The sequence below is a fragment of the Triticum aestivum genome, chromosome 3A, assembly GCF_018294505.1.
Source record: "Triticum aestivum cultivar Chinese Spring chromosome 3A, IWGSC CS RefSeq v2.1, whole genome shotgun sequence".
Lineage (NCBI taxonomy): Eukaryota > Viridiplantae > Streptophyta > Magnoliopsida > Poales > Poaceae > Triticum > Triticum aestivum.
The window spans coordinates 157,837,583-157,864,685 of NC_057800.1; the positions used below are offsets into that span (position 1 = coordinate 157,837,583).

The 27,103-nt window shown below is 44.7% G+C and overlaps 2 protein-coding genes across 3 annotated transcripts; one reads left to right on the top strand and one right to left on the bottom strand.

Moving 5' to 3' along the window:
* The first annotated feature begins 3,124 nt into the window (after positions 1 to 3,124).
* Positions 3,125 to 11,606, top strand: LOC123060793 (uncharacterized). Of its 2 annotated transcripts, none has more exons than XM_044483634.1 (6): positions 3,125 to 3,226; positions 4,210 to 4,510; positions 6,864 to 7,270; positions 7,347 to 8,887; positions 9,195 to 10,975; positions 11,058 to 11,606. In XM_044483634.1, exons 2-5 carry the CDS (start codon positions 4,374 to 4,376, stop codon positions 10,887 to 10,889), a joined length of 3,780 nt encoding a protein of 1,259 aa, XP_044339569.1. In that variant the 5' UTR covers positions 3,125 to 3,226; positions 4,210 to 4,373; the 3' UTR covers positions 10,890 to 10,975; positions 11,058 to 11,606. The 2 variants fall into 2 exon arrangements, with proteins under 2 accessions (XP_044339569.1, XP_044339570.1); XM_044483635.1 differs by lacking the exon at positions 3,125 to 3,226 and adding an exon at positions 3,678 to 3,883.
* A 338-nt stretch (positions 11,607 to 11,944) lies between these two features.
* LOC123060794 (rac-like GTP-binding protein 1) lies at positions 11,945 to 13,735 on the bottom strand. The gene is made up of 8 exons (XM_044483636.1): positions 13,479 to 13,735; positions 13,283 to 13,370; positions 13,071 to 13,180; positions 12,925 to 12,988; positions 12,727 to 12,791; positions 12,577 to 12,642; positions 12,361 to 12,467; positions 11,945 to 12,257 (listed from the first exon to the last, which is right to left on the bottom strand). Exons 1-8 carry the CDS (start codon positions 13,605 to 13,607, stop codon positions 12,224 to 12,226), a joined length of 663 nt encoding a protein of 220 aa, XP_044339571.1. The 5' UTR covers positions 13,608 to 13,735; the 3' UTR covers positions 11,945 to 12,223.
* Between the last annotated feature and the right edge of the window lie 13,368 nt (positions 13,736 to 27,103).

Sequence of the window (27,103 nt, forward strand, 5' to 3'; positions counted from 1 at the left end):
CTAGTCGATATAACGCACTTTCAATTCCGATAAACGGTTTAAAAATGCGATCGAAAATACGATTCATGTTTTTTGTACGAAGAAAAAACGGTTTTCAAAACTGCTCTTAAACCGCTTTTCATTTTGCCAAAAATTTAACTTGGGTCATGATACTGGTGTCCATAGCTTTCCAACGGTATATAGCAAGCCCCGTTTGGACACCTTTTAGCTGAAGTTCAACCTAACACATGGGGAAGGTCAGGCGCGTTACTCAGGAAGTTCATGTTGTGATCAGAATATTATTCTGATCCCATGATCAGAATAGTGTTTATGTGTGTGTATATATATATATATTTATGGGCCCAGGGTTCAGCCCAGTCAAAGGAGGCCCAAAGCCTTGTTTGCTTGGTTCACTAGTACGAGCACCACCGCGTGACTACACATGACCTAACTCACACCGTCGCACGCACAAGACACATTCGACTCCAACCTTGCGCCGCCGCCTCCCAGTTCTGCCGCCATCTTGGTGGCCGCCGCCGTGGCGCCGATCTTCCGACCACTGCCTTCAGACCCCCAACTTCCCCAGGCATCCCGTGCTTGATGACGAGTTCTCCATCAGCTCCACTGTTCCCCACCCCCAGCGCCAAGCTCCATCCCTGTGTGCGCCGTTCGCCGCCACACGCCATCCCCTTCCCCCCTGCCTAAACTTAGTAAATTTCTTTGATTCTTTCCACTTGTTCTCTGTACTAACCGTGTAGTCTGCATTGAATGGTATGAGATATTTTTTGGGTAGTTATAAGTGCCAAAAAAATTCCACACTCCTGGAAAAAAATTGGCCCAGGGTTTGCTTCGTTCCTGGCTCCGCCACTGACCGCTATCATCACGCCTCCCGACCGACATGGGATGTGTGCATAGTGGGAGGCCACGACAGAAGACAGTGACCACGTGGCATGCGGATCCACTGATCACAAGTCGAACCTGCAGCGCCACCGCAAACAACATCAGTTCTTATATCCAAGATTAATTAATAGAAAAAACCTATATTCACAAATGTCTCCACAAAAAAATACAGAAAAAAATCCACATAAATGATAATAGAACGATAGTGGAAAAAACTCAAAGCTATGGTACCAAACACACATTGAAGACGAAATGTAAAACACACATATACACACATGGCAGAGTAGTGTGTTTGGTACCATGGCAAAATCCGGCATGGTTATGAGAAGGGGCTGACGTGGTGGCAAGGGCACATGGGACGTGTCCCCCCGAGAAGTAAACATTTGTGTCCACACAAGTCGACCACAACTGATCGCCCCTCTCTCGCAGCCGCCCTTTTCTAGTCCTCCATCACCACCTACTTCCCTCCCATCTATCCTCTTTCTCTCTTCGACCCTCTCTCTCTCGGCACCAATCTCCTCAAAAATCCTAAAGCACCCTAATAGTCGTGTTCGAATACCCAAGCTGGATCCAGACACGTGAGGTGCCCGACATCCAACTCCTTCACCTTATCTTGATTGTTCCAGGGGCCGAGTCGTTTAGTGTCGACTCCTGACGACCTTGATTACCGTGCCACTTGGGCTCAATTCGGTCAAACTTGGTTGAGACCGTCTCGCAAGAGCGCCACGAATCTTGATGAAGTCATCCGGTCATCCCTGGTGTCATTCCTGACATAGGCCAGGCCTTGTCCGACTCGATTTCTGAGAGAGCGATGGACCCATCAATTCAGGTCATTTCCAGTCAAGTGAGAGCGCGAAGCAATGCAGGCCCAACCATGTCATATCCCATCGCCTGCCACATTAAATGTGAGTGTACGACACAGTAGGCACTTGGGGGCTTGGATTGTATCAGGGGCGGAGTTGAGCCCCGGACACCCAGAGCCCAGGCCCATGGGCATGGGAATTTTTGCTAGCTAGTATACATATACAGAGAGATTTTTATGGGCCCGGGGTTCAGCCCAGCCAAAGGAGGCCCACAGCCTTGTTTGGTTGGTTCACCAGCACGAGCACGACCAAGGGACTACACATGACCTAACTCACACTGTTGCACCCACAAGACACACGCGACTCCAACCTCGTGCCACCGCCTCCCTGTTCGACCGCCATCTAGGTTGCCGCCGCCGTGGCGTCGGCCCTCCAACCGCTACCTTCCGGACCCCCAACTTCCCCAAGCATCCCGTGCTTGACAACGAGTTCTCCATCAGCTCCACTGTTCCCACCCCGGCGGCCAAGCTCCAACCCTGTGTACGTCGTTCGCCGCCACGCGCCATCCCCTTTCTTCCCTTGCCTAAACTTGGTAATTTTCTTTGATTCTTTCCACTTGTTCTGTGTACGAACCGCGTAGTCTGCATTGAATGGTACGAGATATTTTTGGGTAGTTATAAGTGTCAAAAAATTCACAGTCCTGGAAAAAATTGGGCCGGGGTTTGCTTCGTTCCTGGCTCCGCGACTGACCACTATCATCACGCCTCCCGATCGACGTGGGATGTGTCCGTAGTGGGAGGCCACGAGAAGACCGTGGCCACGTGGCACACAGATCCACTGATCACAAGTCGACCCTGCAGTGCCACCGCAAACAACATCACTTATTATATCCAAGATTAATTATAGAAAAAACCTATACTCACAAATGTCTACACATAAAATACAGAAAATGTAATTCACATAAATAAATAATATAAATAGAACGACAATGAAAAAACTCAAAGCCATGGCACCAAATCAAGTACACATTGAAGAAAAAAAGTAAAACACACACACACTTACACACACACACACACTTTGGCAGAGCAGTGTGTTTCGTACCACAGCAAAACCTGGCATGGGTATGGGCAGGGGCTGACGTGGTGTCAAAGGGCACATGGGCACGTCTCCCCGGGAAGGAAACATTCGCGTCCACACACACGCCGGCCGCAGCTGATTACGCCCTCTCTCTCCCAGCTGCCTTTTTCTCTCCATCACCACCTCCCTCCCTCCATCCCTCCCACCCATCCTCTTTCTCTACCTCCCCACCCGCTCTCTCTCTCCCTCGGCACCCATCTCCCCAAAAAACCCTAGAGGACGCGCCTTTCCCCACCCACACTCCCCCCAAATTCCCGCCGGAGCCGCCGCCGCGCCGCCACGGAGGCCCAGCCCGCGCGCCGGCCTCGCTGCGATCCCCCCCCCCCCCCCCCCCGGCGGCCGCGACGTCCCTCGCCGTGGATCGTGCGTGCCGAAGCGTCTGGGGGCGAGCCTTGTCCACCTCACAGGTTTGGTTTGATCTACTCGATCCCGTCTCCGCGAGCCCCTCCTGCCTTTTTTTGGTGGATCTGGCGAGGGGGCAGGGGCTCCGTCGTTTTCACCCTAATCTCTCGGCGTCCCTTTTTCTCCTCGGGCCAAATCTTTCCGTTTCTTGCCTCCTCTCCAAGCCCCCGCGGTAGATTTACGTCTGGCGGGTGAAAAAAAAACCCATGGATTTAATCTCCTTTTGTACTAATCGGCTGCCACATCTCCTCCCCATTTTGGATTAATGATTTCATGGAGTAGGACTTGATGTTTGTCCCTTGCGTAGCTTGCGTGGCCCGGCAGGTTTTCGGAAGGGGATCTGCTCGTTCGTCCAAGCAGCGACGCCTCCTTTTTTTTGCCTAGGTTTCGCGGCTATCATTTCATGGATCTCGGCGAGGAGGCTAACCGCCAGGCCAAGAGCGGTGGGGAGAGGGGCTCATGGGGGTGGGCTGTACTGTTTGCCTTGCTTGCTTTTTTGTCTGCGTGGGGTCTTGGCAGTGTTTCCAGCTGTGCATGGGCCTCTCGGGACTCGAGCTCCACCTCCAACTCCGTGGCTCTCGGATGCTGTCGCCGCGCGTCTATATTTCATGTCGCCAAAAAAAAGGTCGAAGCTTACACTGAGGTCTGCCGTCAGTACCAAGGTCGGCCTGGAGCGCACAGCTTTATTGCTTAGTTCCTTATTAGCTGCGTGTCTACACGTCTCCGCACAAGTAGCTGTGTGTGCGTGTTTCCTTTCCCTCGGTATGCATGTTATCTCCTGAGGATTAGTTGGAGATGTGGCTGGGTTGCATTCATTACTATCTTATTAGCTTGGTTTGCTGTGTGATTGTTTACCTTTGTGTCGTGTCATTCTCTATATTCCATGAGCTGAATGAGTTTGCTTGCTTGCATGCATGGATGGATGGACCAAGCTAAGCCATCTTTGTGTTTTGTTCCTCGTCTAATATATGCTTGCTTCTTTATTCAGGCTTTCAACCTACATAGCCATCTTTCGTGAGACGTGTGTTCAGGATTCTGCATGATGATCCAAGCTGCGTTTTGTTTCTCTTCTGCGTGCTGCTTCGGTGTTTGAGTTGTTCCGTTTCGTTGCTGGACCATCACAAGAAGGTGTTCTGTGTTGTGCAAGTACCAATGGAAGTGGCTGCAGTAGAGGAGAGCGATGGGGGAACCAGTGCTGCACCAGCGGAACTACCCAAGCGTGAGGGTGCAGTGGTCGCTGAAACTGATCATACGTCAGCAGAGCAGCCATGCAAGCATTTCTCCATATGGTAATCATCTCTGTTACCTCGTTAACTGTCCTATCATGCTATATGGCACTGGTCAGCTTACACTTTTGCACAATTCTTTGAGCTTACGTTTACATATTCGTCTGTGTTTAAGCATGCATGCATCGTAACATGCATATGTATGACTGTTTTGATGCAAGACGATTCCAATTAATGGTTAGTCAAGTGCATTTATTAGTCTTGGTTAGCAGTGATTTCTGCTAACTACTTGTTATATTTGGTGTTTCATTCCTTTTCTACTTCATATCCAACATAGTACTGTCTTCAGTATGGATGCATCAGAGCACATGATATCATCACTGCTACACAAATGCGTGTCTATATGAGTGTCTCTTCTCCCAGCTCCCTGGGTGTTGTTGCTGCTTTGCAGCCTTGAGGAATACATATTCAAAAAATACGAGTGTCTTTTGTTGATTAATTATTGTGTGTTTTTCATATTTGTCTTGTTTATGTGGATACATGCATTTATTTTAGCCATGCTCTAGATTTGTATTTGTGTACCTGACATTTTTTTTGACGCGTTTCATTGAACGGGATTTCATCAAAAGGATTAGATAATCATAACTTATGCATCAGCAAGCTGCACTGAGTACAACAGGCTTCTCAATGTTCTACATATATACAACATTTGCATAATCTACTTCTCACTATCATCAGCCCCCACATCCTCTCCTCTTGGTGGCAATGGCTGATCCCAACCCCCTCTGTCTGGGCAGTTGTTAACATTTCCATCTGGCTCACATGCATCTGCAGCAGGTCCTGATAGTGAACAGCAACATCTGCTTCCATTGTGTGTTTGTCATATTTATCTTGTTCATGTGGATGCATGCATTTATTTTGGCCATGCTGTACATTTGCATTTGTGTACCTGTCATTTTTGTTAACGTGTTTCATCGAACGCGATGTCAGCAAGAGGATTAGATAATTATAACTTATGCATCAACAAGCTGCTCTGAATTCAAAAGGCTTTGCAATACATTCTACATATATGACATTTGCATAATCTACTTTCATCAGCCCTTGCGTCCTCTCCTATGGGTGGCAATGGCTGATCCCAAGTTCCCAACCACCTTTGTCTGGGTAGTTGTTAACATTTCTATCCGGCTCATCCATCTGCAGCGGTTCCGGAACAAGTGAACAGTAACATTTGCTTCCATTTTTGCACACTACTTCTTTCCATCATTAGGCAGCGAGTCAGTGCTAGGAGCGCTGACAGGCTCGCTAGCTGCGAAGACACATCAGGTGACGGCTGCAACTGCACCGTATCAGCTTCTCAGCCTTGGAATTTTGCCGTCATGAGCAATTTCAGTGTTGAGAACCTCCTCTCCCAGCGTGGTTAGAAGATAGAACATATTGTCTCCAAATTTACATTATATTCGAAGGTTTCCATGTTTAGTCATTTGCAGTGTTAGCCGTTTTTCAATTCCAAGTGGACCGAATTGCCCTAGAATTCTCTTCCACGTTCATAGCATACTCCTTCCATCCAGGATTGTTAGGCGTTAGATCCAAGGCTGCGATACCAAGGAGTACCGGGAAAGATCCAAATTTACAATTATGTTTGAAGGAAACGTTTCCATGTTTAATCATTTGCAGTGTCAAGAGATTTTAGAGTTCATGTTGATCAACCATTCACCCCTTTCAGATGGCTAGAACTGATTAATGTGCACTTCATTAGTCAAGTCCTTTATAGCTGATATAACAGTTTTTGCCTCATCAATATATATTTTCCACTGTGCTGGCATGTGTGTTTTCTGAAAAGGCAACCTTTTCATTTGTTCCTTATCTCTTTTGGTGAGAAAACAGATGTCTTGGACATATTAGACATGCTCTTTGTGTATCTTAACTAGCATGCAAACAGGTCCTATTTCTTTCTGACATGATTTACATTGGTTATTTGTATGAAATTGCTATTAGTATACTCAATTATTTTAGTTATATATGCATCAATATATTTTAGTCATAGTTCATTTAGACCAATGAGTTCATGTCTATTTGCACTTAACCCACTACAAAAGATTAAATTATATCAACAAGTCTGTTTTATATATTTGAACAAAAAGTCTGTTTTACATATTCTCACATCACAAGAGGTTACTAATTCAATAGTGTTAGTTGCCCCGCATGTCAATAAAGGCCCTCTGTCTGAACAAGTTTTATGGTACAACCTATGAATGAATATGTCTAACTATTTTTTGAGAGAGAGAATCCGTCTACACTTGGTTTTGAAGTGGGTTGAATATTGTAGGCAATATATGGGTTTACACTTTCTTCATTGAAGCAAACAATGTGCTATTACATATGATGTGTATCTTATAATGATCTATCTTTATGCCAGCGGGTATGTTTCTCAGAAGATGGATGCAAAATTCTGCTCTCTATCTCAGAGTTTCAGTGCTCAGCAACAATTGGATGAACGCCATAACAGTTTGCACCCATTCTCGGTAGCAAAGTTTCGACGATGGGATTGCTCTATGTGCTTGGATGAGTTGAAAATCTTAGATGACAGAACAACATCTAGAGCAGTTTTTACGGCGAAGAATGTCTCAAGGGATGGTTGCTCTATTAGATTTGTTCAGAGCACTTTAGTGCCTACGAGCGTTGATTTCAGAAGCTTATTTCCTTGCACACAACTGTTAGCTCCAGAGAAGAATCCTGATAGATCAGCACTTCTGAAGAGTAACATCGAAAACAATTCCAAATGCAACTCACCTTATGAGGCGAAAACTGATCCACCCATGAAAGGTATGGTAGGGTTTGCTAAATTCCTAACTAGCATTTTCTGGTATGAGTGTAACTAACATAGCTGTTATCTCCTCAGATTTACAGGGGCCGTCAACTAATCAAGTTACAACCGCAAATATCTCAGATAATGCTTCTGTGGATATCATGGCTTTACCTGAAGATTCCCAGATTAGAGTAAGCAGAGAAGGAAATGCCATTGCAATCCCATCCAGTTCAAAACTTAGTGAAGCAAGTATGAAGCTTGATTCAGAAGAAAATGGGAAAAACAAGGAGGTACTGAGTGTTGACCACACTATTCCCAAAGTTGCTAAACCAATATCTGGGCAGAAAGGTGATCAGGTCGGTAACAGTGGTCCATGTGAAGAAGCAGCTCCAAAAAGAAGTATTGGATCTACATATAAGAAGAAGAAAGGGAAACGTACTGCGCAGGTTGGCAGTTCAGATGTAAAAGTCGGTCGGAGAAAGCAAATAAAGCTTCGGCTGCTATCAGAAATCATCAATACTGATCTGGTCGGGGGTTCCAGAAGTGATATTGAAGTTAATGGCGAAAAGGTTGCTGATCTCTGCGAGGATGATAGAAGTACGGATGATGTTCCTTCTGTTGACCACCAGGCAGTGGGAGACATCTTGTCAAAAACTACGAAGAACGTGTCAAAAGACAAAGGAGTTGATGTTGAAGATGATGAATCTTCACTTATGAACTGGATGAAGAGAATACCGAAGAGATTAAGAACTGAGAAGAAAGATTCAGAACACAAGGATTGTGATTCTTCTGCTTCAAAATCTACTGCAGATGTATTTGCCTCTAAGGATACTCAAGATTTTCCATCCTCAGGTTGGAAATTGAGCAAGAAAAATACCCTACCTACTACCAGTATGCAGCAAGGTGATGAAAATATCCAGAATGATAATCTGGAGAGAAATACACAGAGCACAGATGACATGAGGCGAATGGAAGCTGAGAACTCCACAGAGAGGTTCTTATCAAATGTAAAAACCATTAGTTTGAGTAAGAGGAAAATGCCTCTAACTGCCAGTATCCAGCATGATGGTGTTGTTCCTGTTAGCCGACAGATGTTGAGAGAAATATCGTCAAAAACTGCTAAGAAGAAGGCAAAATACAAAGGAGTTGATGCTGTTGATGATGAGGGGTCTTCGCTTATGGATTGGATGAAAAGAATTCCGAAGAAATTAAGAACCGAGAAAAAGGACGCGGAATACAAGGATAATGATTCTTCTGCTGCTAATTCAAAATATAATACTGTTGATAAAGTTGCTTTGAAAGATGTTCAAGATGATTTTATATCCTCAGCTCAGGAGTTGAGCAAGAGAAAAATACCACCTACTGCCAGCACTAGGGAAGGTGATGAAAATATTCAGAACGATAATCTGGAGAGAGATGCGCAGAACACAAATGGCATGTGTGAAACTGAATCCGATAATTGTAGGCAGAGGTCCTTGTCAAAGGTAAAAAAGATGAGTTTGTGTAAGAGGAAAATTCCTTCAACTGTCAACGCGCAACATGATGATGTCAACACTAAAGAGACGGCTGTGCTCAGGACAGATGATCAATGCCAAATGGTACCCAGAAAGTCTGTGCAGCGGCGCCTGAAGAAGGTAAGAATCAAGCCATGTTCCTTATGGGTGGTCGGCTTTGCCCTGTTCCCATTTGTTGCGAATCATGTGGCATTTTGTTCTATTTAAATTACTATGATAGGCTATATGCATTGCATACCACACCCCCTCCTTCATTGTGCTTGATGATCTTATGGTCAATATGAAATTTGCTCATCTTCAATTCACATCCTGTATTAATTATTTTACTTTCTGTGGTGCAATATTAGTGTTAACACAATGAAAAATTTAGTGTTTCTCTGCTAAATATTTTAAGAGAATAACTGTTTTGCCTCATTTGTTTCCTCAGGTTTCTCCAGGTAAGCATGTTATCCGGAACGTGACTGTCTTTGAGCAGAAACTACCTAAGAAGAGAAATAAAAAAAAGCAAGAAGTGATGCACGAAAAAAATGCCATGACAGATGACATTCCAATGGATATTGTTGAACTGCTTGCGAGATGTCAGGGTAAGAGACCACTGATAGCTGAGACCGATTCTGCTGATATTAGTCATACTCAATCCAAGATAATGGAAGATGAAGATTGTACTATAATAGCTGCCGAGGATGGTCCAAATTATGTGTCAAGTGTGATTGACACCACTTCACAACAGAAGCGGCCTTTGGAACCAGATAGTTACCAGAATGCATTGCAGAATTGTGTAGCAGCCACCACACAGGCTACCCATATGCATGCTCGCAAATTACAGACTCCTGGTCATGTAATGTCTACCCAGGAACCACAGGCACATTCGGGCATGGGAGAATTAGTCACTATTGCTGCAACCTCACCACTATTATCACCAGACAAGGACCAGCCTCTTGCTGAAGCAACACCTGAGCGCTGGAGCCATATGGGAGCAAAGAAGTCGATGTGGGAACCTTTCAAGGCACTTCCAAGGGATTTATCAACCACAACAGGTTGTGCTCAGTTCAGACCTAGCATTGACACGGTTGATTTAACTTATACTGATGTGGCGGGAGCTAATCGTTATTATCCCACTCGCCAGCCAGTAATTTCGACACTTGACCACTATACAAATAGAGCAGTTAACTCAGTCCAGGCAAGAAGTTTTCCAAGTTCAGTGTCAACCATGGAAGCTGGTAATCTGTGTGATGGAAGAAATGTTGGACATTCAGGTTTTTATCCAAGAGAAACCATGCCTGCTACTCAGCCCCTGAGATTGACCGAGTCACCAATGTTAGCCAGTTTCAACTATGAAGGGTCTAGCAGGAACCAGATGGAATTTCAACTTCGGAATTCACACTATGCACAGGATCAGTCCATCGGATCAGCCAGCACACCGTATGGAGCACACAATCAGTACATAGGATCAGCTAGCACATTGTGCGAAGCACACAATCATTACATAGGATTAACTAGCTCATTGTGTGGAGCACACAATCAGTACATTGGATCAGCTAGCACACCGTATGGAAGTAACCTAAATGGCATGGGATCAGCTAGCACGCAGTATGGAAGTAACCTAAATGGCATGGGATCAGCTAGCACATCCTACGGAAGTAACCTAAATGGAAGGATTCCATTGACGCTAGAGGATTTATCACGTCATCCGCTCCAGCCAAATTTGCACAGACCGTTACGTCCACTTCCTAGAGTTGGTGTGTTCAGTTCCTTGCTGCAGAAGGAAATTGCAGACTGGTCAGAGAGCTGTGGGACACAGTCAGGTTACAAAATAGGGGTGTCCAAAGGGATAACATCGAGTGATATAAACAGAAGGGGGAATGTTGAGGCATTGAACTCAGGGCTGTATTCAGCAGCATGGAATGCGCGGCGGTTGAGTTCTGTTAGTTCCAGTCCAGGATTTTCTTCAGTGAGGAATGATACTGCTCAGTCTTGGACCAGAGATCAAGGGAGAATGGCCAATCCCAATCCCAATCCCTTGGATAGATTGGTAAGACAGGATATCTGTGTGACCAACAGAAATCCATGTGATTTTACTACAATTAGTGATGACAATGAGTATATGAGGGCGGACATTTGAAGCAGACGGCGATGTGCATACATTTCCAAAACATTTAGAATAATACATTTCATCTTTATGGTGTCAAACGCTCTATTGTTTGTAAGGTAAGCTCATTATTTCCTTGTAAAAAGATCACCGTGGTGGAAATGGACAGTCACTTACTTTAGTCATTGATGTTGCATGCAGGCTCCTTAGTAAGATATGTGTGCTCCCTTTTCTGGATGGAAAGATTACAGTTACCATGGGCTCTCAAATTGCAGCCTCCAGCTTATGTATGTAATGTAATAGGCCAAGAAGAGATTATACCTCCTGAGGTCGTGAGAAAGCAGATGAACTATCCTCATATCTAGTTGTCAGAGAAAGTGTGTAAGCTTTTGATTTTAGGGCTTGCCTATTGTGTGATTAACATTATTTTTGTTTACAACTGTTGTGACTGGTGCAAAGGATGGTTAGTGGTGGTAATATCGGCAGATTACTTTTAGCTGCCAGATGTTGTAAACTATCGAATTGCAGTCGCTTACTTCTAAAGGATGGTTTGTCAGTGGTAATGTTTGCTGAATGGTTATAGCTGTAAGATGTTGTAAACTACTGCCGCCGTAGTTTTACTCTTAAGTCATGAAGGATGGTTCAGTCCAATATTTAAGAAGATTATACTGTGTGACTCATTAATCACACAATTGTCTTGTTGCTTGTCCTGCTGGTGGCATGTTATACTGATGATTCTGTTGAATATAATTTCATTAGATATTTTTGAGTGAAATTTAACTCTGTTAAAGCAGGCATACCAGTGATTTGGATATCATGCCGAGAAGGACGATGATTCGACCGGATATGATTTCCGTTCGTTTTGTTGAATAGTTACTCTAGGCGTCAGGAGGTTGTTCCCACTATTGTTCCAGTTGTGTTTTTCTCTTTATTTAGGTTGAGTTTTTACTAGAAAAACTACGTTGTGCTGGACTTGTTTTTGGCTGTTGAAAAAATAGCCACGGAAGTGCCTTTTTTAATTTGTTAAACAAAATGGTAAAGTAGGCAGAAACCTTTTTTTTTTGCTGGGAAAATAGGCAGAAACCTTGTTAGCAAACGAGATTATCTTGTTTGTGCATATTACCCTGAGATTTTCAAGCCTGCCCAAGGAGTGGGATATTTCAAATTTGTTCATCCACAAGAGCATGCCTTATTACAGAGGCAAAACTTGATGCCTATCTTACATCATCAAGGATTCAGGGTGCTCCACAGTCCACACCACAGTGCACGAGAGAACTAGGAGTTCCGTCTAGCTGCTAGCAATGAGATGCTTCTACCATCACTGTCTATCCCCATGTCGAGGAAAGACCCCACAATGTTGTTCTCGACTATGCTAAGCAAACACTCCCGCAGAAGTACCGCCTACAAAATGAAGCGGGGACGTGAACGGAAATCAAGATGTCGAGAAATTTGTTCAAAACGACCGGTGATTGGTTTGAGAAAATAGCATAAACTTGAACCCTACCTTACTGACCGACTAGAGCGAGTCCGAATTTCCTTTCTGGCTACCTCCTTGTGCCTTTGAGGTTGAAGGACTGCCTTGATTGCGGTGTCGAAAACAGCCTTAATGTTCTGTCAACAATTATCAAGGGAAAAAGAGAGAGAATGTTTTTAGACATATGTACTAGAACTCTTTGAAATCCCAGGGCCTTTTATTGTTTGGATGCAGCAGAAGCCATACCCTTTGTGTCTTGGAGCTGCATTCTATGTATGCCACCGCACCTATTTGTCTCCGAAGCTCCTCACCCTAAAACATGTGGAAAGTTAATTTGGTAGTATCATTTCAAAATGCCAAGCTGGTTGCTGTCATCCGAGTGTAAAAGGCACAAACCTGCTCAGTTGTTATTATGGAATCAGCTGCATGATCAGCAAGATAAGCTCTATCTTCTCGGAGATCTGCACATTTATATGGGAAATCGATGGCTCAAGAGCGGCCAAAGACATACATGCATTACTGGATAGCACACCAAAATGTGTGGATTTGAATGGCATCCAACTAAAAATCTGTAGAAGAAGCTCAAGAGCATACCCAACTTGGTTCCAACAAGTAGTACAGGAATGCCGGGGGCGTACCGGCGAAGCTCCGGCATCCACTGCGCAGAACAAATTGAAGGCAGGCCGTTAGTAATCTCAATGCGCCTGTTCAGAAGAGCAACACAATGTGAGTGAGTGTACCTTCTTGTGCACATTCTCATAGCTTGCTCTGCTGGTGAGGGAGAAGGAGAGGATGAAGACATCGGCTCCCCTGTAGCTCAGAGGCCTCAGCCTGCTGTAATCCTCCTGACCTGCAGCAACCCAAGACGGACCACCATTACAGGAAGAAAAACACCCCACATCGGGGACGGGGAGTGGAGGAAGAAGAGAAGGGAGCCGGACGGGAGCCCGACCTGCGGTGTCCCAGAGGCCGAGGTTGACGATGCTGCCGTCCACGGAGACATTGGCGCTGAAGTTGTCGAACACGGTGGGGATGTAGTCCTGCATCCACCCCCGCATCAACAGGAGCAGCCATTTCGTCAGAATGAAACCAGATCAAGCTAGCCAGGCCAAGAAGGGAGAGGGAGAGGGAGAGGGGTGGTACTCAACGGTGGGGAACTTGTTGCAGGTGTAGCAGATGAGCATGCAGGTCTTGCCCACGGCGCCGTCGCCCACGGCCACGCACTTGATGAACCTGCTCACCGCCGCCGCCGCCCCCGCTGCCGCTCCGCCGCTCATGTCTCTCCTCTCCTCTCCTCTCCAGCCACACCCAGTCAGCCACAGCCTCTCCCTCTCTGTCTCTGTCTCTGGAGTGAGTCTGGATGCTTGCTCCAGTGAAAGCACTGCTGCTACATAACATCAGTGGGTGGGTCTCCCAGAAGGAGGACCTTTTTACAACTACATTTGAACCCGGGCTGCCATGCCAAGATTCTGCTTTTAATGGTAAACGAACTGCGGTGCACGTGGCCCCTCACTCTCAACGCGTCTCTGACTAATCATGATTTGTTTTCAGGTTTGGATCTCTCTATCCTATCGCCCATTACAAATCTAGAATGCACGGACGGCACGGGTGGTATGGTACACCCTCCGTTCACTTTTGTAAGTTCTTTCAGACAGCTCAAAATAGGCTGTTTTACACATTGTCTGAAATGTCTTCAAGGTCTTATAAAAGTGAACAGAGGGAGTATTATTTTTACTAAATGATCACTGGACGTACTTATTTCGCCCACTGACCCCTCAAAAACTTATTTCGTCGTCTGACCCATTCGCGCCGGGCCGTTAGGCACCAACTTACACGTCCCGTGCCGTCCGCCAAGGCGCCTTTGACCGTCGTTGGTCACGCCGTCAATGTGGCGCCGGCCTAACGCACTACATACTAAGACGCGGCATATGTTTTACTATCACATCATACAGTTAGGCGTCTTAAAAGCATGACACGCCTCTTTTTTAGGCATTTATGAAAGGATCGATATGATTGATTAGGGAAGGGTGAATAGGCAACTAACAATTTTAGCTTTTCTTCGTAAATTAAGTTTAGCAATAAATAGGTTGTCTAGATGTGCAACTAGGTGAACAACCTATATGATGCTAACAACAACAACAAGTGCAAGCAAATGATACAACACAACAATAGTTTGCACAAAATAAAGGAGAGAGATAACCACAAATGGAACCGATGGAGATGAGAATGTGTTACCGAAATTTCTTTCCTTTGAGAGGAAGTACGTCTCCGTTGGAGCGGTGTGGAGGCACAATGCTCCTCAAGAACCCACTGGGGCCACCGTATTCTCCTCACGCCCTCACATAATGCAAGATGCTGTGATTGCACTAGTGGTGCCCTTGAAGGCGGCGACTTAACCTTTACAAACAAGGTTGGGGCAATCTCCACAACTTGATTGGAGACTCCCAACAACACCACGGAGCTTCACCATAATGGAATGTGGCTCCGAGGTGACCTCAACCATCTAGGGTTCTTGAAAGTGCGTTATATCGACTAAAGGGGGTGAATAGGCGATTTTTATGAATTTTTCACTGAGGAATTTGCTGGTGAGGAAATTCCTTAGCGAAGAACTGCTAGCAGCGAAATAAGTACTCAAAAGTAAACATAACAAAACACAAGCATAGTCATCATGATGAAATAAAGACAGACACAGAGTACATGAAGCGTAAACACAGGATAACACATGATGACGACAAACAGACTGAAGAAATTGAACTGAGAAAATTGAGAAAATCTTCAGTCAAAGTCTTCAAGCACAGATATGAACGAGTACACAAGACAGTTATGAGGAAATGAAAGAGTTGAGAAAATAGAACCAGTAATCTTGGTGAAGACAATGATTTGGTAGACCAATTCCAACTGCTGTCTTAGTTGTACGTCTGGTTAGGGCGGCTAGGTATTTAAATCTGAGGACACACAGTCCCGGACACGCAGCTCAGGACACTCAGTCCTCACCGTATTCCCCTTGAGCTAAGGTCACACAGACCTCGCCCAATCACTCGTGGTAAGTCTTCAGGTGACTTCCGAACCTTCACAAACTTGGTCACTCGGCGATCCACAATTCCTCTTGGATGCTCTAGACCATGACGCCTAACCATCTGGAAGAAGCACAGTTTTCAAAGGTAACAAGCGTCGGATCCACGCAGGATCAATCTCTTCAGTAATGCTCAATCACTTGGGGTTTGTAGGTGTTCGGGTTTGGGTTTTCCTCACTTGATGATTTTCGCTCAAAGTCCTCGGAGGATGGGTTGCTCTCAAATGACAAGTGTCAATTTCTCTCGAAGCAGCCAACCAGCTAGTGGTTGTAGGGGGCGGCTATTTATAGCCTAGGGAGCAGCCCGACATGATAAGACATAAATGCCCTTCAATGATATGACCGTTAGGTGGATAGATATTTTGAGACAGCTGGCTCATAGCACAACAACGGTCGGAATTTTGAGTAGCAAAATCCTCAGGGCTATCATGTTCCTCACTGTGTAGGTAATCCGCACTGGCGAATTCCTAACTCCTCAGTCAGAACAAATTCCTCAGAGACCAGAAGAACTTCGTCTCTGTCACTAAAGAATATGACTGGACTGTATGAGATTTCCAATGGCTTCACTCAAAGGGATTGGTAGGTGTAGGATTTTGAGTTGAGCATCACATGGAAATTTTTCCTTAGTATTTCCTCGACCCCCTTTAACAGTACGGTGTTTCCTATGACTCAAGAAAGAGAAAATGAAACTACGAAAACAAAAGTCTTCACGCTTCATGTTCATCGAATGAATACCAAGTCTTCAAGGTCACACCAATTTCTTCACTTTCAAAGTCTTCAGAAAGTCTTCAGAAATCCAAAGTCTTCAGTCGAAGAACTTCATTTTTAGGGGTCGACTTTCTCTGTAAATATCAAACTCCTCATAGATTTATAGGCCTGTGTACACTCACAAACGCATTAGTCCCTTAACCTACAAGTCTTCAATACACCAAATCACTAAGGGGCACTAGATGCACTTACAATCTCCCCCTTTTTGGTGATTGATGACAATATAGGTTAAGTTTTCAACGGGGATAAACATATGAAGTGTAAATGCTGATATTGAGGAATTTGATTGCAAGATATAGAAGAACTCCCCCTGAATATGTGCATGGTGAGGTATTTGCTTTTGAAGCATTGCACACTTGAAGAGTAGATCATGGAGATCTCCCCCTATATCTTGTAATTCATACACGCATTTGACATATCACAATGAAGAATTTGAAATGCATGATGAAATATGGTGACTGATTTAATTCAGCATGCGTGCATTAGCATATATGAGGAAAAAGCATGCAGAAAAACATATCAAAAGTATCAGAGCACCATCGGGTTTAAGTTTACAACTCGATCCAGTAAAGTCTCAGAAGAACGAGAGTTATAACTTAACAAAAAAAAACGCCCATGTAGAAAGACCCGCTTGAAGACTAACTCAAAATTCTCCCCCTTTGTCATCAAATGACCAAAAGGATCGAATATGAGGACTAACGCCCCTAAAGAATATCAAGTTGATGAAGGAGCGCCAACGTTGTTGTGGTCGTTTGTCGTGGAAGGGCCTGCCGTAGTGTCGTCCAAGTCCTCATTCTCATCGGTGTCGCACGATGAAGAATATGAGCTGCCCACCAAGGAAGGAACCTTGACCTTCTTGAATTTCTTCGGTGGAGGTGCAGACCAGTCAAAATCTTCCTTGAGACTCATTTTCTTGAGATCTTCTTCACCATACAGATGTGCCAGAATGGCCCAGGTGCGACCAAAAATTTCATGGAGGTAGTAATGGTTTTTCTTCACTGCATGTGCGTAGCAGTCATGTTGTGAAGAAATGAACCAAACTAACGCTTAACCCATTTATGATTTCGATCCACCTTCTGGTGAAGACTAAGCAGAAGCTCACGATCAGTCATCACATGAGGAGCAGTGGCTTGAGGAGTAGACTTGGGTGCATTGGCAGAGTCATGTGTGGCAGAGTCATCATTGGTGGAATAAGATGCAACTTTACGAAACTGTCCATTCAATGGACGAATGCCTTCATCTATAACAGCTGGTGCCTTGCCCTTTTCATCAACTGACGAATAGGTCTGCTTGAGGACTTAAATCGGGGGCAAGTAGCTGAGGTGATTCTGAAAATCAGCTTTGTAGTTGAGTGAAGACCTTGTCCTGAGGAATCTCATAATCCAAGGTGCATAAGGCTTCAGCTCAAAAGGAGAAAGTGCAACATTTGCCAAAGTCCTCATGAAGAAATCGTGATAATTGACAGGAATGCCATGAATGATATTGAATACCAGATTCTTCATGATGTCAACAATTTCCTCATCAGATGAGTCATGGCCTTTGATGGGACTCATTGTCCTCGTTAGAATGCGATAGACAGTTCTGGGCACATAAAGTAATTCCTTCACGAGGAATTTGGTTCATGGGGCCTGACCTGGCTTCAAAGGTTTCATCAGAGCTTGCATGTAGTGATTTGTAAGCTCAGGTTCACTGTAAATGCAACGAGTTTCTTCAAGGGGAGGACTGAGTGGTAAGGCACGAAGCAATTCAGTAGCTGGTGCTATGTAGTGAGTGTTCTCAGACATCCAGTCCAGCACCCATGAATTCACATCTTCAGAATCTCCTATGATGTGCAGCGTCGCATAAAATTGAAGAATTAGTTCTTCATTCCAATCGCAGATGTCAGAACAAAAGTTTAATAGTCCAGCGTCGTGAAGAACACTGAGGACTGGCATGAAGCACGACAGAGATTCCATATCCACGTGAGGAATGTGCTCATGGTAGAAGATTTTGTTCTTGTTGAACAGCATTGAGTATTAGAAATTGGCTTGGCTGGCTGTCCAAAAATGCCTCTTCCTAATGCGAGCAGAGTCATAAGGGTTGTAGTATGCGAAGAATACGTGCTCGCCGAAGAAATCATCAACCTTGAAATTTTTGCTTCCTGGAGAATGGATCCTTTGGCTTGGGTAGATGAGTGTCGGTGAGTTGCATCACGACCTCAAGAATCTCAATCACAGGTTCTTCAGGCTGAGGAATTTCTGGTTCCTGGCAGTCTGCGTCTTCAGATGTTCAGCAGCAGCAGTTTCTTCAGCACTAGTGGCTGGAATTTTTTTCACGTACAGATGAAGTGGGGTGAGTTTCTTCAGAGCCCATTTGAACAGTTTATGCAGGGGACTGAGGTATTTGCTGCAACGGTGTGAACATTGGAGAGTTTGGATGCTGACTTTCCTAGAATTCATCACTCATCACTAGTGTGGAGCAGCCAACATCCACATCTTCATCTTCCATTTCTTCAATGCCAGCCTCTTTAGCAGTGAACTGAGGCAGAGGCGAGGAAATGACAGGTGTTCAAGGGATCTCATCCACTTCAATTTCTTCATCCAACTGCTCTGACGAAGCAGTAGAAGAAGTTTCTACATCAGATCCACTGGGAATGTCATATTCTTCATCGAAAGGAACAAGGTCCTTTAATGGCATAGTAGAGAGAGGAACAACATCAATGGGATTTTCAAACGAGCTGGTCAAAGGCTTCATCTTCTTCGGAGCTGAAGAATCTGAAGTAGCTGATGCTTTCCTTTTCTTCACTGATGCACGCTCTGCAGCCTTGGTTTTCTTCACATCTGATGCAGATGGAAGGATCGGAGTTGGTGTAGGTGCAGGAGGAGTAGAGGAATCTGGTTGATTTTCTTCAGGCACAACTGATGCAGTTGCCCTGACTTCTTCATTTTCTTTAGGCGCACCACTAGTGGATGCCCTGGCAATTTCTTCAGCGGCTGGAATGCAGTCATCAGCCCTGGAACTCACATTTTCTTCAGCAGCCTGATTTTCATCAATGGTGCTGGCATGTTCTTCAGTTGGCTGAGCAGATGCTTCAGCCTGAGGAATTTCCTGTTGCATTGGGGCAGCAACATTGGAAGTGAACTGTTCAGTTATCTTTACAAATCTGACTTTGGCTCCTTGCTAATCAGCATACTAGGCTTTGAAGTCACCGCTGAGGGTTTTGATTGCAGATTGAATTTTTACAAGTTTATTAGTTAGCATAGTGACAACGTTGTTCTTCAGAAATTTCTCCTTCTTGTACTGCGCTTTCTTGATCTGCCTGGCCTTCTCATATTTCCATTTTTCTTCTTGGATGAAATGGGTCAGCATGTGACTTTGGCCAGGAGTCAGCTTGAAATCAGGCATGGGAGTGTTGGGGTCCTTGTGCCAAACATCAATGTGTTCGAGGATCAACTTTGGATCCAAAAGTAGTGGCACATCTGTTCCCTTGGCTCTAGCGGCCCTGACTTGCCTATCTCTAATGATTTCAGCAAGTTCATCATCATCAGCTTCGTCTTCTTCAGACGGCACTTGGAAGGCGACCTGCTTCTTCTTAGGACTAGGGCGAGGACCTCGTCCAGCAGTGGCCTTTGTCTTCAGTAGAGAGGGTCCCGTTGAAGAATTTGGTGCAGCTGAGGAACTAGCTGAAGCTCCTGAGGCAATTGAGACGCTTGTCGTCCTTTGACACGTGGCGAGATGCACAGGTGCAGAGGACTTTGTTGGAATAGCTGAGGACTTGTGAGGAGCTGAGGATTTGGGAGGAACAGGAGCAACATGAGAAGTTGGCCTTGATGGCTTTAAAGATTCTGGCCGTGAGGGCATTGCTGAGGAACTTGGCCTTGAAACCACCGAAGGTGAAGCACTTGGCTTGCGCACAGGCTTCTTTGACATGGCCTTCTTAGGCTTGACAGAGGCCTCAGCGGCAGCAGCAGCAGAGTCTTCGTTGAATTTCCTCACAGCTTCTTTGGCTTGTTTAGCCAACTTGGCTTGGCGCTTGGCCCATTCATCAGGATAATCCTCACCACACTTGAGGCTGGTGGGATCAGCTATTTAACCAGGTGCCAATGGAGGTCTTGGGCATGGAGTATTGAGTGCGAATTTCTTCATATATTTAGGAGTAACATACCTGTACTCCCTCTACTCTCTTGCCCATCTCCTTTCTATCTTCTGAATGCGCACCTTGCGCTGATTTTTGTCTTCCTCAGGAGGTGTGCAGTACCCAACATATATATATATCATCAGGGATCTCAAACGTTGTGTTGACCTCAACCCTCTTTCCTCCTTTCTGAGGCTTCTTACCGTCAGCCATTTTCTTCAGTTGAGGAATTTGAACAATTGAATTCTCTGAAGAAGTATGCAGCTTTTCTTTGAGGAATGCTGCAGATGAGTTAAGTTGATGAGAACCTAGAGATTCAGCAGCTGACATGAGTACCTGTGAACAGAGAATAGTTGCGAGGAATTTGGAGAGGTCATATGCGTTCTCAGAAGGTTTTGTAAAAAGAACAAGTTTGAGAAAATTGACCAGATGTGTCTTGAAGAATTTCACTAAGCGTTCTTTGTCTTAGGTTCCAGAGATGTGTAGATCAAAAATCCACACATTTGAGGAATCTTGAAGAAAAACATAGCTTAGAGAAATGAATTAAGAACAGATGATATGTGAGGTGTTTTAGTGTGTGAAGATATGAAGAAAAACACCTTTGAAGATTTTGTAGATAATCATTCGAATAAATGAATGCAGTAAAAGTAACTTTTAATTACCCTGAACGAAGAACACGACGAACTGGAGTGATGAGATGTGAAGTTTGTCAGTGCGGATCTTCCATGCCCTAACTTGGCGGAGGAAGACGGCTATGGCGGCGGTGGAGTGAAGATTTCTGCGGCCGGCGGGAGTACAGCAGCGATGAGGTCGAGGCAGTGAAGCTCTTCCTCACCGGCGACGATGAAGTAGCGGCGGCGCTAGGGTTTGAGAAGCTCGAGCTTGAGAGAGGTCGAGCGGAGTAAAAGAAGTGAGGAAGGGGAGAGGGGTATTTATAGCCATGGTGAAAATCGTTCGCCCGAAGAATTTGGACGAACGTGCCCCTAACCCTTCTCATTCGCATGACATGTGTCACCCACGTACTGAGAAGTGGAGATCGTGTTAGATCGTGGGTGAGTGGATAAGTATGTCGTGGGATGCAGAACGGTTTGAGCGGCAAAGCCGAAAATTGGATAAGATAAGTTAAAAGTTCCGTTTGCAATTTCTTCAGCTGACAAGGACACAGTGAAAATTTTGAATGAGTTTCAAATAGAACGCACATGAAGAATTTGTGAACAGATTGGGTTGAGTATAGCACATAGGGGGAAGGGTCCGATCACATTCACTTAGCAGAAAAACCAACTTGAAGATATAGCTATAAGTGAATGTTGTAGAGGACATAAACTCATATATATATAGCCAAAGAAGAAAAACAACGGAAACAGTGAAGACAATGCAAAGTTGAAGATTTGAACAACTGAGGAATTTCAAATTTTGGTGGTGGCGTGACCCACCGTATAAGAATGATGATTTCAGACACCGCGTACAATTATCGTAGGGTTCTGAAAATCAAATTCTTCGTTAATTTCTTCACACTTAGAGTGTTATTCTTCATTGATTGAAGAAAAACGTTTCTTCATGTGTTGCACATCTAAATCATCAATTTTGCATAAGTGTTAGGATGAGTGTTCTTTTCAAAGAACATTCGAAGATTCTAGGATATTTAGCTCACACCGCAACTTGCTAAATCTCTTTACATCCAAGGGCTTAGTGAAGATATCGGCTAGCTGTTCTTTAGTATTCACATGCTCAATAAAAATGTCACCCTTCAACACATGATCACGAAGAAAATGATGATAAATCTGAATGTGCTTAGTCTTCGAGTGCTGAACTGGGTTGTGAGAAATCTTGATGGCACCCTCATTGTCACAGAAGAGAGGCACATTCTTTATGTTGACGCCGTAGTCCTTGAGAGTTTGCTTCATCCATAGCAATTGGGCATAGCAAGAACCAGCGGCAATGTACTCAGCTTCAGCAGTAGATAGTGATACGCAGTTCTGTTTCTTCGAGGACCAACAGACCAAAGATCGTCCGAGGAAATGACATGCACCAGATGTTGACTTGCGATCCACATGATCACCAGCATAGTCAGAGTCAGAGTCGGAATTTTGAGTAGCAAAATCCTTAGGGCTATCATGTTCCTCACTGTGTAGGTAATCCGCACTGGCGAATTCCTAACTCCTCAGTCAGAACAAATTTCTCAGAGACCAGAAGAACTTCGTCTCTGTCACTGAAGAATATGACTGGACTGTATGAGATTTCCAATGGCTTCACTCGAAGGGATTGGTAGGTGTAGGATTTTGAGTTGAGCATCACATGGAAATTTTTCCTTAGTATTTCCTTGACCCCCTTTAACAGTACGGTGTTTCCTATGACTCAAGAAAGAGAAAATGAAACTACGGAAACAAAAGTCTTCATGCTTCATGTTCATCGAATGAATACCAAGTCTTCAAGGTCACACCAATTTCTTCACTTTCAACGTCTTCAGAAAGTCTTCGGAAATCCAAAGTCTTCAGTCGAAGAACTTCATTTTTAGGGGTCGACTTCCTCTGTAAATATCAAACTCCTCATAGACTTATAGACCCGTGTAGACTCACAAACGCATTAGTCCCTTAACCTATAAGTCTTCAATACACCAAAATCACTAAGGGGCACTAGATGCACTTACAATTGTCAAACACTCAAGAGTAACAAGATACGCAAGGGATTAGTGGAGGAATCAAATTTCTCTTGGTGGAAGTGTAGATCTGGGCCTTCTCAACCAATCCCTTGAAGGCGATGACCGAACCTTTACAAACAAGGTTGGGGCAATCTCCACAACTTGATTAGAGGCTCCCAACAATATCACAGAGCTTCACCACAATGGAATGTGCCTACGAGGTGACCTCAACTGTCTAGGGTGCTCAAATACTCAAGAGTAACAAGATCCGCAAGGGATTATTAAGGGAATCAAATTTCTCTTGGTGGGAGTGTAGATCCGGGCCTTCTCAACCAACTCCTAGAAAATCAACAAATTTGATTAGCTAGGGAGAGAGATCGGGAGAAAATGAGCTTTGGATCAACAATGAAGTTTAGGGAGGAAGAGGTGGGCCTTCTTGGGGAAGAAGACTGTAACACCCATGATGCGGCTATATCTCCCACGTGTCGGAGCACGACTTAGAGGCATAACCACATAGTAGGCATGTCGCAAGAGGGGTAATCTTTACACATCCCATGTACTGAGTAAGAAAGGTATAAAGAGTTGGCTTACAAACGCCACTTCAAACAATACATAAATATCATACAATAACCAGAATACAAACATGGTCCAACTACGAAACCAAATAAAGAAAGACAACCCCTAATGCAATAGATCCCTGATCGCCCCAACTGGGCTCCACTACTGATCGAAAGGAAACGAAACAACACAACGAACATGATCTTCATCGGACTCCCACTTGAGCTCGGTTGCATCATCTGCACTGGTATCATCGGCACCTGCATCTGGTTTTGGAAGTAATGTGTGAGTCAAGGGGACTCAGCAATCTCACACCCTCGTGATCAAGACTATTTAAACTTAAAGGTAGGAAAAGGGGTAGTGAGGTGGAGCTGCAGCAAGCACTAGCATATATGGTGGCTAACTTACACAAATGAGAGCGAGAAGAGAAGCAAAGCACGGTCGAGAAGCTATAATGATCAAGAAGTGATCCTGAAACTACTTACGCACAAACATAACTCCAAAACCATGTTCACTTCCCGGACTCCGCCGAAAAGAGACCATCACGGCTACACACGTGGTTGATGCATTTTAGTTGAGTTAAGTGTCAGGTTTTCTACAACCGGATATTAACAAATTCCCATCTACCCATAACCGCGGCCACGACTTTCGAAAGTTCAAAACCCTGCAGGGGTGTCCCAACTTAGCCCATCACAAGCTCTCACGGTCAATGAAGGATATTCCTTCTCCCAGGAAGACCCGATCAGACTCGGAATCCCGGTTACAAGACATCTCGACAATGGTAAAACAAGACCAGCAGGACCATCCGCTGTGCCGACAAATCCCGATAGGAGCTGCACATATCTCGTTCTCAGGGCACACCAGATAAGCTAAGCGTACAGGAACCAACGTAACCCAAGTTGCCAAGGGACGTCCCTGCACGGTGCTCTAGTTTGGACCAACACTCAGAGGAGCACTGGCCCGGGGGTTTAAAATAAAGATGGCCCTTGAGTCTGCAGAACCCAAGGGAAAAAGGCTTAGGTGGCAAATGGTAAAACCAAGGTTGGGCCTTGCTGGAGGAGTTTTATTCAAGGCGAACTGTCAAGGGGTTCTCATTATAACCCAACCGCATAAGGAACGCAAAATCAAGGAACATAACACCGGTATGACGGAAACTAGGGCGACAAGAGTGGAACAAAACACCAGGCATAAGGCCGAGCCTTCCACCCTTTACCTAGTATATAGATGCATCAAAGTAAACAAGATATAATAATAGATATCCCAACAATAATCATGTTCCAACAAGGAACAAACTCCATCTTCACCTGCAACTAGCAACACTATAAGAGGGGCTGAGCAAAGCGGTAACATAGCCAAACAACGGTTTGCTAGGAAAGGTGGGTTAGAGGCTTGTCATGGCAATATGGGAGGCATGATAAAGCAAGTGGTAGGTATCGCGACATAGCAAAAGAGCGAACAACTAGCAAGCAAAGATAGAAGTGATTTTGAAGGTATGGTCATCTTGCCTGCAAAGTTCTCAGAGTAGACGAAAGCTTGATCCTCGTAATCGTACTCAATGGGTTCCTCGATCACGAACTCGTCTCCCGGATCTACCCAAAGCAAGAACACAAGCAAAGGAACCAACAATCAACCACGGTGCAATGCGCAAGCAACATGATGCAAAACATGGCATGATATGCGGGATGAGATATGCAATGCATATGCGTGCTCCGAAAGGAAAAGATTGAACCAGGCCTCAACTTGGCAAACCAAGAGTGCCGCTAGAAAGATGAGTTGATTTCGGTCGAAATGGATATAAAGATCACCGGAATCAGATGCACGGTTTGCAAATGACAAGTAAGACAAGAATGGCACAATTCTGTGATTAACAGCACAATGCCATCTAGAATGCAATAAGAAACTAAGCTACTGGACTCCAACATAGCAACAAAGCACATGGCAGTGGTCTACTCAAGGTGCTTGACAAAAGATGAACACTGAGCTACGGCTAAACCACACAAGATCATGTTCAAACAAGCATGGCAAAAGTGCAAAAGATATCAGCTTTATAGACATAGTGAAAATACTAACATGTCAGGATTTAACATCAGGAAGCAATGTTTAGAGCAAGATAATAACATGCTACAGGAACAGAACATAGCAAACAAAGGCATGCCAGGAATCTACTCAAAAGCATATAACAAAGTCCCTTACTGACCATAAGCCAAAAAGGATCAGAAGATAAGATGACACCCATGTAAACATAGCAAGTTTCGCTAGCAGATTCAGACTGAGCGGAAAACTGGGCATGGCAAAAACAGAGTTACGAAGGCCTCTTTGCGAGCTCGATTCACTCACCACAAGGCATTGCATGACAATATAAGCATAGCAATAGTAAGAAGACATGTTCATGAAGCTAACCATGGCAAGAACAAACTCATAGCATGCATGGATCAACTACAACGACCTTGGCAAAATTGATTAACACATAAACAATCTGCCAGGAACATTTTATAGCAACAGTAGAGCAAGATTGAGTCATGCTAGGGCACTCCATAAATGCAAACAGGGGCATGGATGGGTAGAGCACAACCATATGTCAAAATCATCCTTACTGAACATACTCAAAAGAAGCATGGATCTCACTGTAGCATCATGAATACATGGCATAAAAATAACAGCAGAGCAAAGACTTAGTGAAATTCTAAGTCTTTGAAAAAACAACAATATTACGAGAGCTACTTTGCATCCTTGTGCTAGTCACCACATAGATAAAAAAATACATGGCATACACCCCTGTAAAGATGGCATGGCATAGCCCAAAACACATGTAGAGCTCATGCTCATATGCAGCACACAATAATCATGGCAAAAATGACAAATGCTCATAATCTGATAAGAATCAGGAACTAACATTTTATAGCACTCTCGCATCAACAATTAGGGCATCAAGATGGACTCAAACAAGCATGGCACAATGGAACAAAATGAAGAGGACATCCTAATGAACATTTTGATATATCATATGCATGATCTGGATCACCGAGCATGGAGATACGACATGAGGAAGGATGCTTAAAAATAATAGGGATTCAAGACTTAGCCAAAAATTCCAGATCTAAAAATGAGCGTTAGATAACTATAACACGCCTCGGCGGGATTTAGTGGGCTGGAGCTCACCTTGCGTCCCGTGGGCCTGCTCGGGTCTGAGGGTGGAAAACCGGATCGCGGGTCGGGGTGGTTCGGTGAAAACCGGAAGCGAAGGAAGAACCGGCGGAACCGGGTGGACCGGACGGCGGAGCAGAACGGCGGCGAGGTCACCGGGGTTGGACACAGCCATGACAGCAAAGCAGGATGGCGCGGGCGCGGAGGGGCTCGGGCACGCGGATCCGGGGAGGCCGGTGCCGGATCCGGCTAGGGCGAGGCCGCAGAGGTTTATGTGTTGTTGCATTTAAATTCTTTTGCTAGAGAGTTATTTGTTTGTTGCATTTAAGTGTTGTATGAACTTTATGTATTGTATTAATTTGGTGTTTTCGGTGCTGTGTATTGAAGATGGGTCGGCAATGGATGTACGATGACCGATGCTCTCCCAAGTTCATTAATGGCATGCATACTTTTCTGCTTGCTGCTGAGGCAAACAAGC